The 17,990-nt window shown below is 37.9% G+C and overlaps 1 protein-coding gene across 5 annotated transcripts in view; it reads right to left on the bottom strand.

Moving 5' to 3' along the window:
• Window positions 1-17,909, bottom strand: part of ROCK1 (Rho associated coiled-coil containing protein kinase 1) — a 152,550-nt gene extending 134,641 nt beyond the window's left edge. For all 5 annotated transcript variants that reach the window (XM_034995979.1, XM_034995980.1, XM_034995981.1 and 2 more), the window contains exon 1: window positions 16,947-17,909. In XM_034995979.1, coding sequence (XP_034851870.1) covers window positions 16,947-17,039 — 93 coding nt within the window. In that variant the 5' untranslated portion in view covers window positions 17,040-17,909. The remainder of the gene's footprint in view (window positions 1-16,946) is intronic.
• Window positions 17,910-17,990: the final 81 nt, after the last annotated feature.

Raw genomic sequence — 17,990 nt, 5'->3', positions numbered from 1 at the left:
CCTAGAACAGCAGCCACTAAAAAAAACTACACAAAAGATATAATCAAAAACACAAAAGATAAAATGGAATACTAAAAAATGTATAAACAACCCAAAAGAAGGCAAGAAGGAGAAAACAGGAACAGAAACAAAGGGAAGAAGCACAAAACAAATTATAAAATGAAAGACTTAAACCCCAACATATTAATGTAATTAATTATTATTATTATTATTACATTAACTATGAATATTAACACACTTAACATGCACTAAAAGATCGTCAGAATGGATTTTTAAAAATAAATCCATTACATGTTCGTATAAATAACATTTTTGTGAAAACTTTTAATTGGTAAGAAAAATAGCATTATTTTACATTTTTACAAATCTCTTTTGTCTGGCTTACTGGAAGACAGCTCTCATCTACTGCATTTAATCTGTTGCAATACATTGTTTTGGTTGAAGTATGAAAATCTGACTTCATGTATCTATGAGCTGGAAAAGTAAAGTTGTTTTTTTGTTTTTGTTTTTTTTAAGATTTTATCTTTAAGTAATCTCCACACCCAACATGGGGCTCAAACTCACAACCCTGAGGATCAAGAGTCCTGCTCTACCAACCGAACCAGCCAGCCTCCCCAAGAGTATTTTAATAGCATTTTCAGGTAATTGTGCAAATTCTTTGCTACAACACCAAATTTGACAAGTGGTGTTTCTAAAAGGTTAGTTGCAATATGGAATCTTTTGCGCTCACTTTGCAATATTAAAATGTATTGGTCTATCTTGTACTTTGAGATCTTTTCTCATAAATGATTTTATAACATCACGCATTGGTCATTTAGAATATACTGGCTCACTGAATTATGAGCTCTTCCAAATACTGACACATTTCATCATACAATATTGAAAAATCACATTTGTTAATGTCATCACCAGTCTCACAAAAAAGTCTTTAGGCACTGGGAAGCTGTCAAGGTCAGGGTGGCAGATACAATTATTCCAAAATTCTAATTTTCACCTAAAAGCTCTAATTTTATCACTGGCCACAAATATTATCAGCTGTTTTCCAACCATCATACTTCAAAATCCAGTTAGCACAGGTTCTTCCCCAATGACACATACATACACATAAGTAAAGCCACACAAAGACACATCCTTCATCTTCAAAGGCCATCTTATTACTGAAAGTACCAAGTAAATGTTCAGTTCTGACATGGGTTAATCCCTTCACCAAGTATTTTTTTCCTTTTTTAAAATTCAGTTTTATCAAGGTATAATGTATGTAAAGTAAAATTCATCCTTTTCATACAGTTCTATGAATCTTGACACAGTTGCATAACTGCCACCACCATCAACACAATCAAGATACAGAAACTTCCACCACCCTAAATATTCTCTCGTACCTCCCCTATTCCATCCCCAGCCCCTGAAAAGTGTTCAGTTCTTCTACAGGACAGTAATCCAAATACAGGGATATTAATCTTTTTAACATTTTCCCAAAGTCATCCCATATGTTATTTCATACCAATTCACAAAAATATTACTGTTGTCTACTGTTAACCATATGCACAATAGTGTTACTTGTAACTATGCATTTTATTCTACTTCAGATCACCAATGTTTCATAGTTTAGATTGCCAACACTCACTTTCCAAACATGTCAAATCGCACAAAGATATATTTTAGCAGGCAGCTATTTGAATCTTGCAATCCATTGCAGGTCCTATCAAAGAACTGGCTCCTATCCCTCATCTAGTCAAGTTCCAGATCACTGCTTCTAAGATAAAATATTATAGGACTTACTTTCCCCACCAACCCAGTCAATACTTATTAAGATCCTTCCCCTACTACTTCCCACCTCATCTTCCCCACTTCATTATTTACCAATCCCCATACTTTTCTGTCAATTTAAATATTTTTCACTTAGTGTATTTTCTGTACAAAGCACCCTCCTAAGGCTATGAAAACACTTCTCTTTGTGTCACGGTTATTTACAACTCTGGTGTTTCCCCTACAGTACAGACTAAGTATCAGAAAGTCTGCCACTTACTGGCTATATGCCATTAAGCAAATTCATTTACCTTTTCTAAGGTTTAATTTCATTTACAAAGTGGGAATAATATATGCCTCACCCAGCACATGGGATTGTTGTAAACATTAAATAATGAATTTGTAAAGTCTTATAAAAATGATTATTACAGACTTTTGGTCCCTCATCCAAAATTCATGTATCAAGGGGGGAAAACCCACCTATATCTTTATACAGACCAGTTGTAGTTTTAAAATGTTATCCCCCTAGAACAGATATAGCTTAGATTTGAATAAATTACCAATTATATCATATCTCTTAATATCATGTCAGTCATTCTTGGCTTTTATCACAGAAACCTTCTCTAGTAATTCAACAATAAATAAATATTTATTGAAAACTTAAAATATGCCAGGCACTCTTCCAAGAACTAGTGACACATCAGTGAACAAGACAATCAGGTACCTGGTCTCATGGAGCTTACATGTTAAGCATCAAGATCTTAAAATATAATAGCTCAGAAGCCCAAGAGCTATTTAAGTAATCAAATGTGTTTTCACAAATCAAAATGTGTTTTCATTTAGAAAAAAAAATTTAATCTCATAAGAACAGGAAATTTATAATCTCTTTTGAATTTGTCAAAATAAAAATTCTGTTTTGTAAATGGTAAACTATTCTTTTATAGCCTCTGCACATCTAAACAATTCCTTCATAAGTCCCTAATAGCAGGTCCTTTCCTTTTGGCAGGCAAAGGAACAAGGTACTGGGGAGTTAAAATGATGATTGAGGGTAACATTTTATTTGATTCTTTATCAAATTTGACTCTCCTCCCCCCCGCCCAAAAATCAGCTCAAACAAAACAAAACCAGCTTTTTCAGAAACTGCTCACTCTCTTTCATATAACCTGTTTTTTCTTAAACCTTATTTTTAAAAAAGAGAAAATCGGGGTGCCTGGGTGGCTCAGTTAAGCGTCTGCCTTCAGCTCAGGTCATGATCTCAGGGTCCTGGGATTGAGCCCGGGGTTGGGCTCCCTGCACCATGGGGAGTCTGCTTCTCCCTCTCCCTCTGCCCCTCCCTCTGCTCACGCTCTCTCTTTCTCTCAAATAAATAAAATCTTAAAAAAAAAAAAAAAGAAAGAAAAGAACTTCTTAAATGGGAGGTGAGTTTTTCCATCTAATCCTACTTTATTTTGTTTTCCTCACAGCAGATTCCAAAATGAGATATATGCAGGAGGCATAATGTCTAGCTACCTGGCAATTAATTCAGTCCTTCCCAAACCTGGCTATGCAATCACCTAGGCCCTGTTAAGAATACATACTTCAGCATACTTATATCTCCTAACTCCAATTCTCATATAGTAGGGCTATGGTGAAGCCTACAAGAATCTGTATTTGGTCTTGATGTGTTTGATTCATGAACAGGCATTTGGAAAATTTTCAATGTGTCACCCAAAGATTTATCATTAAAGGCCAAGCACTGGGACGCCTGGTAAAGTGTCTGCCTTCGGCTCAGGTCTTGATCCCAGGGTCCTGGGATAGAGTCCCACATCAGATTCCTTGCTCAGCAGGGAGCCTGCTTCTGCCTCTGCCTGCTGTTCTCCCTGCTTGTGCTCACTCGCTTGCTCTCTCTCTCTCTGACAAATAAATAAATAAATAAAATCTTAAAAAAAAAAAAAAAGAAAAAAGGGCAAAGCACCATACAGGCATCCCTCCATTAAAGGATCAGATATTGTCCCAGCTGTAGTACTAAGTTGGCAGTCTTTGGAAACTAGCTGGCAATACTTATTCTAATTCTAGTGTCAGATAACAATTCAGTAAAAAAAAAAAAATTCATCTCCAAAAAATATAAAAAATAAATTACCATTACTTGGGATTCTCTTGATGAGGAGTCTCTACCTAACGTAGTAGATACTTGTTGTTTGGAACTGCTCAGATGTCATTTCCCTTTCTTGTGGTAACTGAACTCCAATTTCTACCCCTTCCTCATGCAACTCTAATATTAATCTTGGTATAAGCTGTCTCACCCTCAGTATTGAGAGTGGCGCACATGATGAAGGCCTAAACCTATCAGCATAGCATTCTTCTCACTACTGTGATTGGTTCAAGTATGGGCACATGACCTGAGTTGGCCAAATCAGTTAGAAACTTTATTTGAAGGTTAGAAAAGGTTTTTTCTTTCGACTGTACCTGAACAAGTCGACTTGGAAGCTAAACTGGCAATCATCCTACAATCACAATAATTTATCTATCTGAGAAAGAAGACAATACTAAGGAAGCAGATCTGGAAAACCAGCACCCAGTAACATCATTTAAGCCCTGAAAAAAAGACATTCCTGAAGCTAGAATCTACCTATAAAGTATTCAGAGTCAATAAATGTTCTTTATCACTTAAGCTAATTTGGTTTGGGTTTTCAGTCCTTTATAATCAAAAGACTCCTAGTTAATACAGGTAAAAAGGAATACAAATCTTTATAGGCCCTTAGCCTTCAACTCACTAAATCTAGTGGCTACTCTCCAACTATTACAAGAAGGAAGAAAGGGGCAGGGACTGAGCTTGAATGCTACAATTACAAAATAAGCCCACTGCTTTTATTTAGATTATAATCATAATTCATTTAGTTATAATAAATAATTTATTCTAAAACTATCCAAGAAAAACTATGTGAGGCTAATAACTTCCTCCTTCTACTAGAAAGATGGTAGAAGCTATGGGGGATGCACCTGAATAGGGTAATGCCAAAAAGCCAATTAGCAACCTGGAGTGGCAAGATAAGCACCTACAGACAAAAAAGCTTTGGGGCCAGGCCAGATGAGCACAGGGCATGAGGGCAAAAGGGACCACGGGGCAGCCATTTATCATCAGCTTACAGTATTGTTTTTGTGAGATTTCAAACTCTGTTTTACAGATCATCACATTTAATGTTCACCACTACCTTATGAAGTAAATTATTATTAACCCCATTTTATAGTTTGAGGAAATGGCTGTTGTAAAAAAGTTTAACTGACTTATCCAAGGTCAAAGAAAAGAAGAAAGGAGGAAGGGGTGGAATAATGAACATCTCTTATTGTTTGCCCTGTCCCACTGCTCTTGTTTTCCTGAAAACTGCCTCTCCATTCTCAGAGTTCTCAAGTGATCCTACCCTCCTTGGCACCCTGACCCAAGCCTCACTAATGACTCATTTTGCACCAGAGCTCTCTGGATTTAAGACTCAAAGACTTGAAAAGAGTGGCTGAAGCTGAAGCTGTTAGATATAAAGCTCCAGTGCTCTGGGTAGCCATATTTTCCACAAGTGACTAAAACCAGTCTACAATGAGAGAGAATAACACAAAGAAAGAATAAGAAAATACAGGGAGAGCACCTTGTTTGCATTGGAGGCCCAAGTTCTAGTTCTTACTGAAGCTCAACTGAATCTCTGAGATCAGGTTTCCCTGAATCGATAAATTCTTTTTGCCTAGGAAAATTCAAGTTGAGTTCTATCATGTATAACTGTCAAGAATCCTAACTAATTCAGAGGGAAAGAACGGGGGTATAGGGTGAGGCGATAATCATTCACAACAACTGACAAGTATTAATTGAATAATAGTGTCCAAAATTATAATAAGCCCTCAAGGAATTCTCATTAGAGAGGTAATAATACCAACACTCAAGACAGACTCATACAAGACAGTGGTGATTAAGTTCTAAACTACATGAGACAATTACAAATACTGTAAGCCTTCGAAAAAGAAAATAAAAGTATAACACAGTTGTGACTTATGTTAGAATATAAAGATGAGAAAGGAAATTGGTGAGGAGAATATAGAGGAAAACTCAGATCTGAGACAAAAATAGGGCCTGGAACTGTGAGAGCAAAGGTAGGGAAAAGCAGGCAACATGCTGTAGAAACTGAGAAAATCACCTGGGCCAGTCTACCTTGGAGAGTAACAGGAAGTAAGGCTAAGTAAATAGGTAAGCTAAGACCACATGACAAAAAGTACTAAAGTTAAGAAAAAGAAAGACACAATATGGATTATATCGGCAAACTGCTAGGGTGTCCCACTAATCCAAGAATGTTGGGTTAAAAATTTGGACTTGGGTAGGGCAGTCATAACAGAAAGCAAAGATAAGATTTAAAAAACATATTTCAAAAGAAGAATCCCATTCTACTCTTATTCCAAGTTTCTAAGCAGTACTGCTAAATACAGTGGAACCTTCATCAGATCTATAACATAAAGGTAAAGAAAAAAGTAACTAGTAACATCTGGATGAAACTATGGCACCTACATATAAATTATTTCATTTATCCTCATAATTAAAATCTATGAAGTATATATTATCATGATTCTCATTTGGCAGATTAAATATATTCAGGGTCAAAGAAGTTAGATAACTTGCCCAAGATCACACGACTAAATAAAAAGCTGGCCTGTGGTGTGGGGGAGTGGATAATAACACACTTGGTCAGCACAAAAGTCCTTTTTCCCAGAACAAATTACAAAGATATATAATGATGACAATGATGATGATAATGATAGCTAACATCCATTAAATGCTGGGAACTATGCAAAGCACGGTTACATGCATTATCATATTTAATACTCCTAACAGCCCTATAAGAGTCTATGATTAATCTTATTTGAGGATGATGTGTTTGAGTCTTAAAAAAAACTAAGAACTTTACCTAATAACCACTAAGTTGTACACTTGAAACTAATGTAACATTGTGTGTCAACTACGCTCAAAAAAAAGCCACAAGGCTAATAAATAGCTGACCTGGTAGGGTTCAAAATCAGACAGTCTGACTCCAGAGCATGTTCTTAACCACTATGCAATACTGCCTCTATGATTACAGATTACTAGAAATAAGCAAAGGAAATACAATTAGGCTGAGATGAGTAAACACTTTTAGAGTGGATGATAAAAATCAGAGAAACATTTTCTTTGACCTACTGCTGAAGAAGTAGTAAAATTTAAGCAATCAATGAAAGAACAAATAGGAGATATATATCTAAAACAGAATTTCTTGATAAAGCTGGAAATGTAAATTTGTATCTAAAGACAAATTAATTTGGAGATGGTTTCAATTAGTGAATTTTTTATTATACTTCTAAAGAAAACCAAAGTTCAGAAAGTGGATATTATCTGTACAAGGCCATATAATTTTTCAATTTATTATTTACAGAGTCAATCAGATGAGTACATTCAAGGCTTCAGATCCTCCAACCCCATCCCATTCAGCTCAGTTTTTCTTTAACTATATCATACCCACGTTCTTAGAAATCAAACAAAAGTGTACTTCTGTTAGTGTTGTTAGAACTAAGATTTTTCCTGTAAAAGCAATACAAACTCAAAGTGATGATAAACTGGGCGCCTGGGTGGCTCATTGGTTAAGCATCTGCCTTTGACTTGGGTCATAATCCCAGAGTCCTGGGATTGAGCCCCACATCACGCTCCCTGCTCAGCGGGGAGCCTGCTTCTCCCTCTGCCCCTCCCCCTGCTCATGCTTTCTCTCTCCCTCTCTCTCTTTCTCGCTCGCTCTCTCAAATAAAATCTTAAAAAAAAAAAAGTGATGATAAACTGAAACTGGAATTATCAGTATATTCTTCTTCTTTCCAAAAATAAAAACTCATAGTTCTATTCATTAAACAAGAACAAGAAGCAATTTCAACCCAGCCACAATGAATAACCCTAGAATCCCTATTGTGGTCTCAGACTACCATTCCCAACTAATAGGAAAGGAATGGCTGGCTTCCAAGGCTGGGGCAAGAAATGTACAAGATGAGCCTGGGCATCTTTTACACAAAAAAAAACAAACAAACCCAAGGAAGCTCTATCAAAGATTATTAGAGTCATATACAAATCAGATGGGATTGTACTGATTTCCTTAAATACTGTCTATAACTTTGTAAATAGTCCCTTCCTTAAAGTTCTCTAAAATACCTCAGTTTGTGCCACATCTATCACACCAAGGCTCCAAAGTAGCTTATTCGGAAAAGTGGCAATTAAAGAGAAAAACCGAAATATTCATTCTGTATTTTATAAACTGTATTTCATGGTGAGCAAACAGCCCTATTGATGATGAGTAAAAGTTCTTAAATTCTTAAGTTCTCTTAATAGAAGAATTATAGTTAATAAATGTGAAAGGAATGACAGAATTAGAAAGTCATTATTTTGCTATCCCTAATGAAATAACTGATTCAATGGAAGATTATAAGTGGATGGAACCATTAGATGAAAGAATGATGAAGGATTTTACAAAGGAAATTATTACAGACAATTAACACCTGAACACACTGATTGACCTTAGCATCACTAAGGGTGGGCTAGCCAGGTATTATATGCCTCGTGATGTGAGGCAAAAGAAAACATAATCTATGACTAAAAATTTATAATTAAATCAAGCTTTTAGATCTAACTACCAAATTACAGGAAATATGGAAGATAGAGGAGCAAATTAAATGATTTCACAAGGAAACAACAACAACAAAAATCCAGAATGTGAAACACCGTACAGTACCAATGACCTAGTTTTTTCAACAAGACAATGTGAGGGTAAATAAGATACAGGGAGAAGACTGCACTATACTAAAAAGAGACTTAAAAGACCTTACAAACAAAAGCAACACGTAGACTTTGTCTGGAACCAGATTCTAAAAAAGCAACTGTAAAAAAACACACTGTTTTATACACCAGGTAAATATGAATAAAACTGGGAATTAATGGTACCAAGAAGCTTTTAATTTTGTTAGACATGATAATGGCCATGGTGTTAATGAAGAAAATGTTCTCTGGTTTTTTTCAGAGATACTTACTGAAGTATGTAGGGGTGAAATGATAATATCTGGAATTTACTTTAAAATATTTTGGCAAGAGGGGTGCCTGGGTGGCTCAGTCGGTTAAGCGGCTGCCTTCGGCTCAGGTCATGATCCCGGGGTCCTGGGATAGAGCCCCACATCGGGCTCCCTGCTCATCAGAGAGCCTGTTTCTCCCTCTCCCTCTGCCTGCCCCTCTGCCTACTTGTGCTATCTCTCTGTCAAATAAATAAATAAAATCTTTTAAAAATAAAATATTTTGGCAAGAAAAAGGGTGATGGATGAAGCAAGCGTGATAAAATCCTGAAAATTGCAGAACCTGGGTAATGGGGGTTCACTATACTATTTTCCCTACTTCTGTGTATGTTTGAAATTTTTCATTTACAAAATTATCAAACAAAACAAAAATAAGAATCCCAACTCATGCAGAATCCTAGGACTCATCCCAAAAAATTCTGATTTTGTTTGTCTGGGCATGGGCCCAGATTCCATTTTTAACAAGTCCTCAAGTGAATCTGATACAGAGAATCTACAGACACATAGCTGAAAATTATACACTTAGACTATTTTACCACAAGTCTTTAAATATATCCCAAACCTTAAAGGAAAGGCATGATCATATCTCTTACCTCCCGTTCGAGCCTTACCCCATTCCTATCTGCTCAAAATTTACCCTTTTCCTGAGACTACCAATTCTACAAAAGCAAGACCCCTTTTTGTTTGTACTCAGCATGGTGTCCCCAGTGCCTATCAGAGTGCCCAGTACACACCAAATAAACATTTGTTGAATGAGTAACAGCAAAGAGAAAAAGGAAGAGTTAAATGAGGTCCACTATTTCAAAAGGAGTTCCTCTCAGATAAAATTTCAATTCCTTTCCAAAAGTCAATTTGGAGTATGGAATAAAGACTATAAAGTATGGGAATAAAACAGTAAAATAAAAATAAACTAGGAATAAAGAGGGGGCACAGGTTAGCATACCTTTTAAAATAAGACACAAGTATAAGACAACCTCTAAACCCTCTGAGACATCAACTTTGGACATTAATTTGAACATCTAATGTCCCACTAACTGCTTAGAAACTACAATGAAAATGTACTCCTATATTTCACAATCCCAAACAGAGAGGCCAGGTGTATTAGAGAAGTAAACTACATGTATACATTTTAATGGATATGCAAATGAGTAACTCAACTACTGCCTCCTCTGCTCAATAAATGCAAACCTCTACACTTACGGACACAAGTCACAAATGCAAAAATAAAAAAGTGCCAAGTATAACAATTAACAATTAGTTTAGCATGATCTTCCAAGGCTATATAGAACTAGTTCCAAAAATAGCACTTACCAAAGATGGTTCCTATTCTTACATCTCTACCCCAACACCATTTAACTTTTAAATTCTATTAAGTAATAAACGAGCAGCTTACGTGAAAAAAAAAAAATAATAATAATAATAATAATAAATTCTATTAAGTAATGAATCAATGACACAACTTTTTAAGTTTTTACAGAAGTATAATAAACAAAGACTCATAGAATTTTTAGAGACACAAGGGACATCAGCAACTGTATAGACCAACTCTTCATTCTACAAATGGGGAAACTGAAGCCCAGATAAGAAAAAAGATTTACTTGGTCACAGAGAGAAATTAACAGCAAAACAAGTTTATGCCAATGCTCTCAATTTTCAATCCAGAGGTTTTTGTTTTGTTTTACTATACCATGCAAATGGCATGTTTCAAAAAATATTTTCCATTGTGAAATGCAGCACTGTTTATCTTGTACACACGAGTGTGGCACACATTAGCTATGCTCTGTACTTAAACTAAATGGATGTACCTCTTTTTTAGTGAGGATAGGAATGGGGAAGTAGAGCTAATTGACTATCTTCAGCAATAGAACTCCATATGTAGTATTTACTGACATGTGGGGTTTTTGGCTAAATATGAAAACAGATTCTCTTGTTTTTACCATATATACACATAAAACTTACAATTATGAAATAAAACTAAACTGTAAAGTTATGCAAAAACTAATCTAAAACTGAGAATTTACTCTTTGTTCATTACAAATTTTTTTATGTGGTTCCTTCTTCTAGATTAAAAACATTTCTGACTCAAGAGATTAATGAATGGCCCAATTCATGTCTCAGCTGTTACTCTGAGCCACCTCTCTATACACCCACAGGGTTCTTTTAGTGTAAGAGGGCCTATTTACAGAACACATACTGAAAGTACAAAAGATACAGAAACAGGACAAGATAACAACTAAATCTCCGCAAACCAGCTCCCAACTGCCTTTCTTATAAACCCCTGGCACAAAGTACGTATGTTATAAATCATGACTAAATAAATAGTCTCCAAAAGTCCCTCCCCATTCTACTCAATCCCATCTAAATGTCTCCGTTTTTAGTTACAACTGGTTCAGACAGTTCAGTAAAATACTGCTGGATTATGAATTTATGGGCATGGCTTGAGGTGCCATCATTATTCTGCACTTACAGAAGATAATAAATATCAACCTCCAGCTTAAACGGTGACTCGCATACAACAGGAATACTATAAATATGACAAAGATAATAATTACCAATTAACAAATGCTTACTAAATGCCATATGCTGTGATAATTGCTTTGTCTGTATTATTTAATCCTTACAACAATCTAGTACTATTATCCCCTCACTTTTCTGAAGATGAAATAAACTGACAGGTTAAAATAACTCACCTAAAATCATCTTGCAAGTACATGGCAGAGCCTACATTTGAATCCAAGTTTAGAGCCTACAAAAGATTCACTGAATGAATGAGTGGAATAATTTGTTTTTTAAAAAAATTCTTGCAACTTGGTTTCATCAAAACAGTCTAGTCCAAACTAACCAGATATGCAATTGACTGGTAACACCCATTAACCCATAAATTATGAACACTGGCAGGCATACTATTTTAGGCTCAAAGATTTAATGACTTCAGGTCTTTTCATTTCACTAATATAACCCCAAATGTGATCAATTCAACTAGTAGGATGCACAGAGGAATTATACAGTAATAATCTTGAATCGGGAACACTAGCCAAAATCTGTTGAAATAACCCAACATGTGGCACAGAATTGTTAAAGTTCACAACAAAAATTCCAGGTTAGTGACAGGGAGAATAGTGGTGTCAATGACAAGGAAGTATATGGAAGAAAGCTCATTTTTAGAATATGAGAAATTTAAGTGATAACATGACATCCGAGTACAAATGCCTAGTGAGCAGTCAGATATTTAGGATTTTGTTTTTAAGATTTTACTTATTTATTTGTCAGAGAGAGAGAGGGAGAGAATAAGCAGGGTGACCGGAAGGCAGAGGGAGAAGCAGGCTCCCCGCTGAGCAAAGAGCCTGATGCAGGACTCTATCTCAGGACCCTAGGATCAGGACCTGAGCCAAAGGCAGATGCATCCTGATATTTAGGATTGAAAACCAGAAAAAAAAGACTAAAAAATAAAGACTTGGATATTGTGGGCATAGAGATGACAGTAGTTGGAGGTGTAAAAATGGATGAATTTTCAAGAGAGTGAATAAAAAGGTAAGTACCAAGTACAAGACCAAAGATTGAGACTGAGAGAAAAAAAAGTCAGCAATGAAAAAATGGGAAAGCACTGGGTTAAGAAGTCCAAGAAAAGAGAATCTAAAGGAAGAAAAACTAAAAAACAGAACACCTGAAACTTCATTTACATATGCTTCCTACATTCTGAAAAACTGACTAATGAAAAATGACAGTTAACAAATACGTATAAAGGGGACAGCAATGTTAGAATTCAGTTATGCACTGTTCAACTAATATTGGTTCCCTTCCTCCCTCCATTTTACCCACTACTGCTACACCTCCACCAGCTACACAAAACTAGAAAAAAAGGTTATGCTCTTAACTGGCATCCTGAAGCAGTATGCTAAACAAGCTAAAGGCAAGACAGCTATTTTTTTTTTAACTCATTTATTTATTTGTCAGAGAGAGAGAGAGCACAGCAAGGGGAGTGGCAGGCAGAGGGAGAAGCAGGCTCCCCGCTGAGCAAGGAGCCTGACGTGGGACTCGATCCCAGGACCCTGAGATCACGACCTGAGCTGAAGGCAGACGCTTAACCGACTGAGCCACCCAGGCGTCCCAAGACAGCTATATTTTCAAGAAATGTATGTCATCCTTCAAGACAAATATATACCTAATGCTCCCACCCAACTACCTTTGTTTTTCTTTTTTTTTTTTTTTGATTTTATTTATTTATTTGAGAGAGAGACAGATAGAGACAGAGATAGCCAGAGAGAGCACAAGCCGAGAGGAGAGGGAGAAGCAGGCTCCCACTGAGCAGGGAACCCAACGTGGGGCTTGATCCCAGGACCGCAGGATCATGACCTGAGCCGAACGCAGACTCTTAACCGACGGAGCCACCTAGGTGCCCCTGTTTTTCTTTTTTAATTTCCAAATCATACGCCTTTTTTCCTCTGGAAATTTAGACTTAAACTCTAGAGCTTATTGTTTTCAGAGGTACTCAAAACTATTGAGAAATTGTTAATAAGCCCCAGATAAAATAATTTTAAGCTTAAAATAAAGGCAGGGAAAAGGAAAACAGCTCGTGATAATCACTATAAACTATAACATGGACAGTAAGGGAACCATTAAGACACTGGAAAGAATGTGACTTACAGAAACCCAAGGTTGAGTGATTTGGATGATCTAGAAAATAAGTGAATAGTTACCATAATATTATCTGCAGACTATTTTAGCATTTATATTTGCAATATGAAAAACAGACTTAACTAGTTCTTAAATTATATGAGAAAAGGTTGGATAGCCACTTAACCAAGGCTTCTTCCAGCTACATTATTTTATAACTACTAAAACTCATCATTAGGAGCTCAACACAAAAGGCTGTTTTGTGGGTTGGATTCTTTAGAAAACATCTGCCAGTGGGGTCATGATCTCAGGGTCATGAGATCGAGCCCTACCTCAGGTTCCACGCTCAGCAAGGAACCCGCTTGAGCTTCTCTCTCTCTCTCTACCTCCCTCCGTTTGCCCCTCCCCCTGCTCGCAAGTTCTCCTTCTCTCTCTCTCAAACAAATAAATAAAATAAAATCTATAAAAAAGAGAGAGATCTGCCAGCAGACTCTTGTGAAACCAAAAGTTTTGGGAACTTTCATTTCTGAAGAGTGGATCTACTCAAGTAAATGCTTGATTTTATTTCTTGATATCACACACACACACACACCCTAGAAGTTGAGTGCTGCACATGGCACATTAATATATATTCAGTAAGTATCAATTAAATAAATCAACAATGGCCAAAATAATAAAGAAAGGCAACCAACTTAGAAGGGGTATCATCCCTACAGGAGATGTCCAAAGTCCAGATAGGAAAGAGTAAGAACAGACTCACTGAAAAAAAAGCAAAGTTACCTGATAGGCCATTCTGAATGGTAGAATGAATGAATACTTAACGATGAACATAAAATACCATGCAAAGAAAAATCACGCTACACACTACAAAACTGAAAAAAGGATTTGTCTCCAAAGAAAAAATTCAATCTTTATCAAGTTCAGATTAATATGGTAATAAAATCTGAACAGCTATCAATAATTATGAAACCAAACAGAAAAGAGGGTCAAGACTATAAGACTACATATAAGGGGGGGGAAAATCTGTTGACTATTTTTCGAAATGTTCTTTCCCAAGTCTTAGGCTCCAAGATACCTGGCTGTCCTAACTCTGAAAAGGCTCTGATTGCCGACTTTCTTGACTCTTCCTCTTTGTTCAACTTTCATCTTTTACCCTTTATCGTTCTATCAGTTTCAACTTGCACGTCTGTGCAAATGATTTCCAAACTGTCATCTTTAATTATGAGCTCAGTTTCCTATCTCCAACAGTCTACAGGTCATTTCTTTGTGGTTGTCCCACCACTATCCTTTGAAACACAACCTGAAATCGAACTTAATCTGTTGCCTATTCTTCCCAAGAGATTTCCAAACCTGACTGCTTGTTTTCAACAGTCTCCCTATAATCTAGCCTCAAATTTTTTAGCATCATGTATTTTCTCTCACTTTGGTTCCCCCCTCTCCCCAACCCTGCCAATCAAGTGCCATCAATTCTTCCTTTCCCATTATAATGCCCCAATTTGGGGCTTCAATAATTTCTGCACTATTAATTTGTTAAATCCCCAATCTCTTCTTACACACTCCACCCTGCATACAACTACCAGATTCATCTTCATTCATCCTGGCACAGTCTCGTTTACAAATATTTAATAGCCACAACATACTTTAGAAAATCTAAACTCTATAGCCCAGCAATCAAATCCTCCACATTCTAGCCCCAATCTATGTTTCCAACTTTATCCTGTTCCCCTAAATATGTCACAGCCAATCACATCCTCTGTTCATGTTACCCTCTACTCCTCTGAATGCCCTCTATCTAAATCCTATCCACTCGTCATAAGCATACTCCGGCCCTCTCAACACACTCTTATTTTCAATAACCAAGAGCATGTATCACCTACACCAATTATTTGAAATCTATCACACATTTTTTTCAGGCTGTAAAGTGTTCTGCTTTGTTTTCCTAAATAGATCGGACTTTCAAGTAAAGAGTCTCCATGCCTTATATTTCTTTGTTATCTTCCACATTTCAACAAATCTGTGAGGTTCCCACCAATGAAACTAAGGCAAGAGGCTATACAACCTAAAAAAAAAAAAAAAAAAAAAGCTACTAAACCCTCCCTATACCGCTGCTTTATGGAACTAGGAGATCAAAAATCAAAACAGAATCAAAAGTAACAGAAATTCTTAGTAGAAAGATGTGTTCAAATTCTTTCCCATTCTCTCATTCAATAAAACGTTTTAAATTGTATTAAGCATCCACCATCCTTGCTGTTTCTCAGTATGAAGAGCATCCCTAATGTAGGTGAGACATTTCAAATACACAACCCACAAGACTCTCCTTTCACAGTCAAGGATGCTAAAAGTAATTCTGAAAGCTTTGGGGAGAAATTTTCTGGTAAAACAGTACACATTTAAAAATATACACAGATATTTAGAGTAACAAAATGCATGTTAATTTTAAATGATCTACATGATTTTCCTGATTCAACATGAGATTTTTAAATATTACCTCTCTTAATGGCATTATTTTGTTCACTTAAATCTTAATCCCAAATATTGTATACATGTAACATTAATTCTCTGAGGAGGCTGTAAATAAGTATTCATATACATACTCCCTGTAACTTTAGAGATTATGCAGTTTTGTTTGGACTAAAATAGAATTATTATATAACTTTTAGTTGCTCAGTAAAGTAAAAGGAGAAACTCGTTTACAGAGTTTGCAACTATTAGTATCAGGGAAAACAGACAAAACTTAAAAACTAATTATTTACAGATAACTGTAACCAATGAAAGATCTTTAAGAATTTGGCCTTTCATTTCATAAAACTTCTTCAGAATGTTTTAAAAGTGACAATGGTAAGCACACCAGCACCAAAAAAGGCAGTTATGATAAAGTATCTGTATGGTACTTGTGTAATCTACAATACTGTAAAAGAGTTAATAATGTGATGACCTATCAGTGATCTTAGGTCCTTACACTTAACAGTCCAGCAACAAGTTCCCCCACACTCAAATCACCTATGACATTTTGGCTCAAAAATCACTTCCTCAATATCGATTCTCCATTGTCACTTCCAAGTCTAAAAACTAAGCCCTTGGGAGCTAAATCGCTCTAAGTGGAAAGTAGTCTTTCCAGTATTACTGTCAAACCGATCAAAAAGATTAATATTACTAAGATCGTCGTTCAACAAACTATATATGTAGAAATAACTAAGGTGATAACTTTTTATGTGATGCCTGCAGTAGAGGTTTCTAAGTATCTTTTGTATAATGGTCAACTGAGCCAGAGCTAAAAGTTCAGAGACTAGTTAGTACAGGGCCAGTCCACAGATAAATAAGGCCACGGCATGAGATTTTAGTGGTGCTCCAAAAACTCTTCAGGAGAAACAGCAGATTTTGGTGTTTTCCAAGATTATGCACACCTGAAACTTTCTTTTGCAAATAACTAGACTGAAAGCAAGAGGAAAAGCAAATACACACTGAACCCCAGACAAGCAAAAGACAACAGCGCTACTCACCAGCAAACAATCTGAATTCACTTCCGATTTGGGATCCCGCAGCAGGTTGTCGATTTTTTCAAACCGAGTCTCAAAACTGTCCCCAGTCGACATGTTGCTGCTACTGTGACAATACCCTCGTACCAGCACCAGCAGCGGAAAGCAATTTCAACCAACTTCCTCCGGCGGTGGGTTCGCGGCCGCGGGGTGGAGAAGCCGGAACCTCAGGGTCACCAGGTGCGCCCGGTTCCCCCTCCTCCCCCTCACTGAGGGGATCTCCGCTTTCCAGACCCCCGGCTGGGGGCAACGGCGACCCACAGCCGCTCCGACGCCCAAAGTCGCATCCCACCCGGCAGCCCCTCACGACAGCCGACAGCGCTGTCGCCACCAGCCTCGTTGCTCCGGCGAGGTGCTTCAGCCTAGCGGGCCCCAGCCGCCTTCGCCATGGAGGGTTCCCCGTCCCGAGATGGGCAGGAGGTGGGAGAAAAAGAGAAGCAGGGTGGAGACTGCTCCGGGCAGCAGGGGAGGGAGAAGAGGAAAGGCGAAAGCGAAGGGCGGGTGCGGAGCTGTGCCAGCTGCCGCCGCCGCTTGGGCCACGGGCCCGACCCGTTCCGCTCACAGGCGCTGTAGGCGGTCTAGCCCCGCATCCCCGGGTTTCCTTGGCGCGGCCCGACGCACCGATCCGACTCTGCTAAGAGCTGGTCTCCGCGGGATAGCCTCACTCTCCCATTTTGTCCCGTCGCTACTGGGGTGCTGCCGCGCTGTCCGGCGGGGCAGGGCGAGGTCGGTGCCCGATGAAGACTTAGAAAAGGCTGGAGAGCGGGCGGTGAGGAAGACGAGAGTCGGGTCCCGGCGGCTGCTGATGGGGGAGCTTCTGGGAGGGGCTGCGTCCCCTGCTCGGGAGAGGGCGAGTCGCGGCGGCGAATGCCTGGGGGGGGTGGGGCGAGGGGGGCCGTGAGGGACTAATATGTCCGCCTTCCTGTTCAAACAAACGGAGACCGCCGGCGCGGACTGCGCATGCGGGGCGCGGCCGCTCGGAAGGAGAATCGGTCCCGCGCCACGCGC

This window comes from Mirounga leonina, unplaced genomic scaffold, assembly GCF_011800145.1.
Source record: "Mirounga leonina isolate KUSES-001 unplaced genomic scaffold, KU_Mleo_1.0 Mir_93, whole genome shotgun sequence".
Lineage (NCBI taxonomy): Eukaryota > Metazoa > Chordata > Mammalia > Carnivora > Phocidae > Mirounga > Mirounga leonina.
This window is presented reverse-complemented; position numbering and strand designations above follow the sequence as displayed.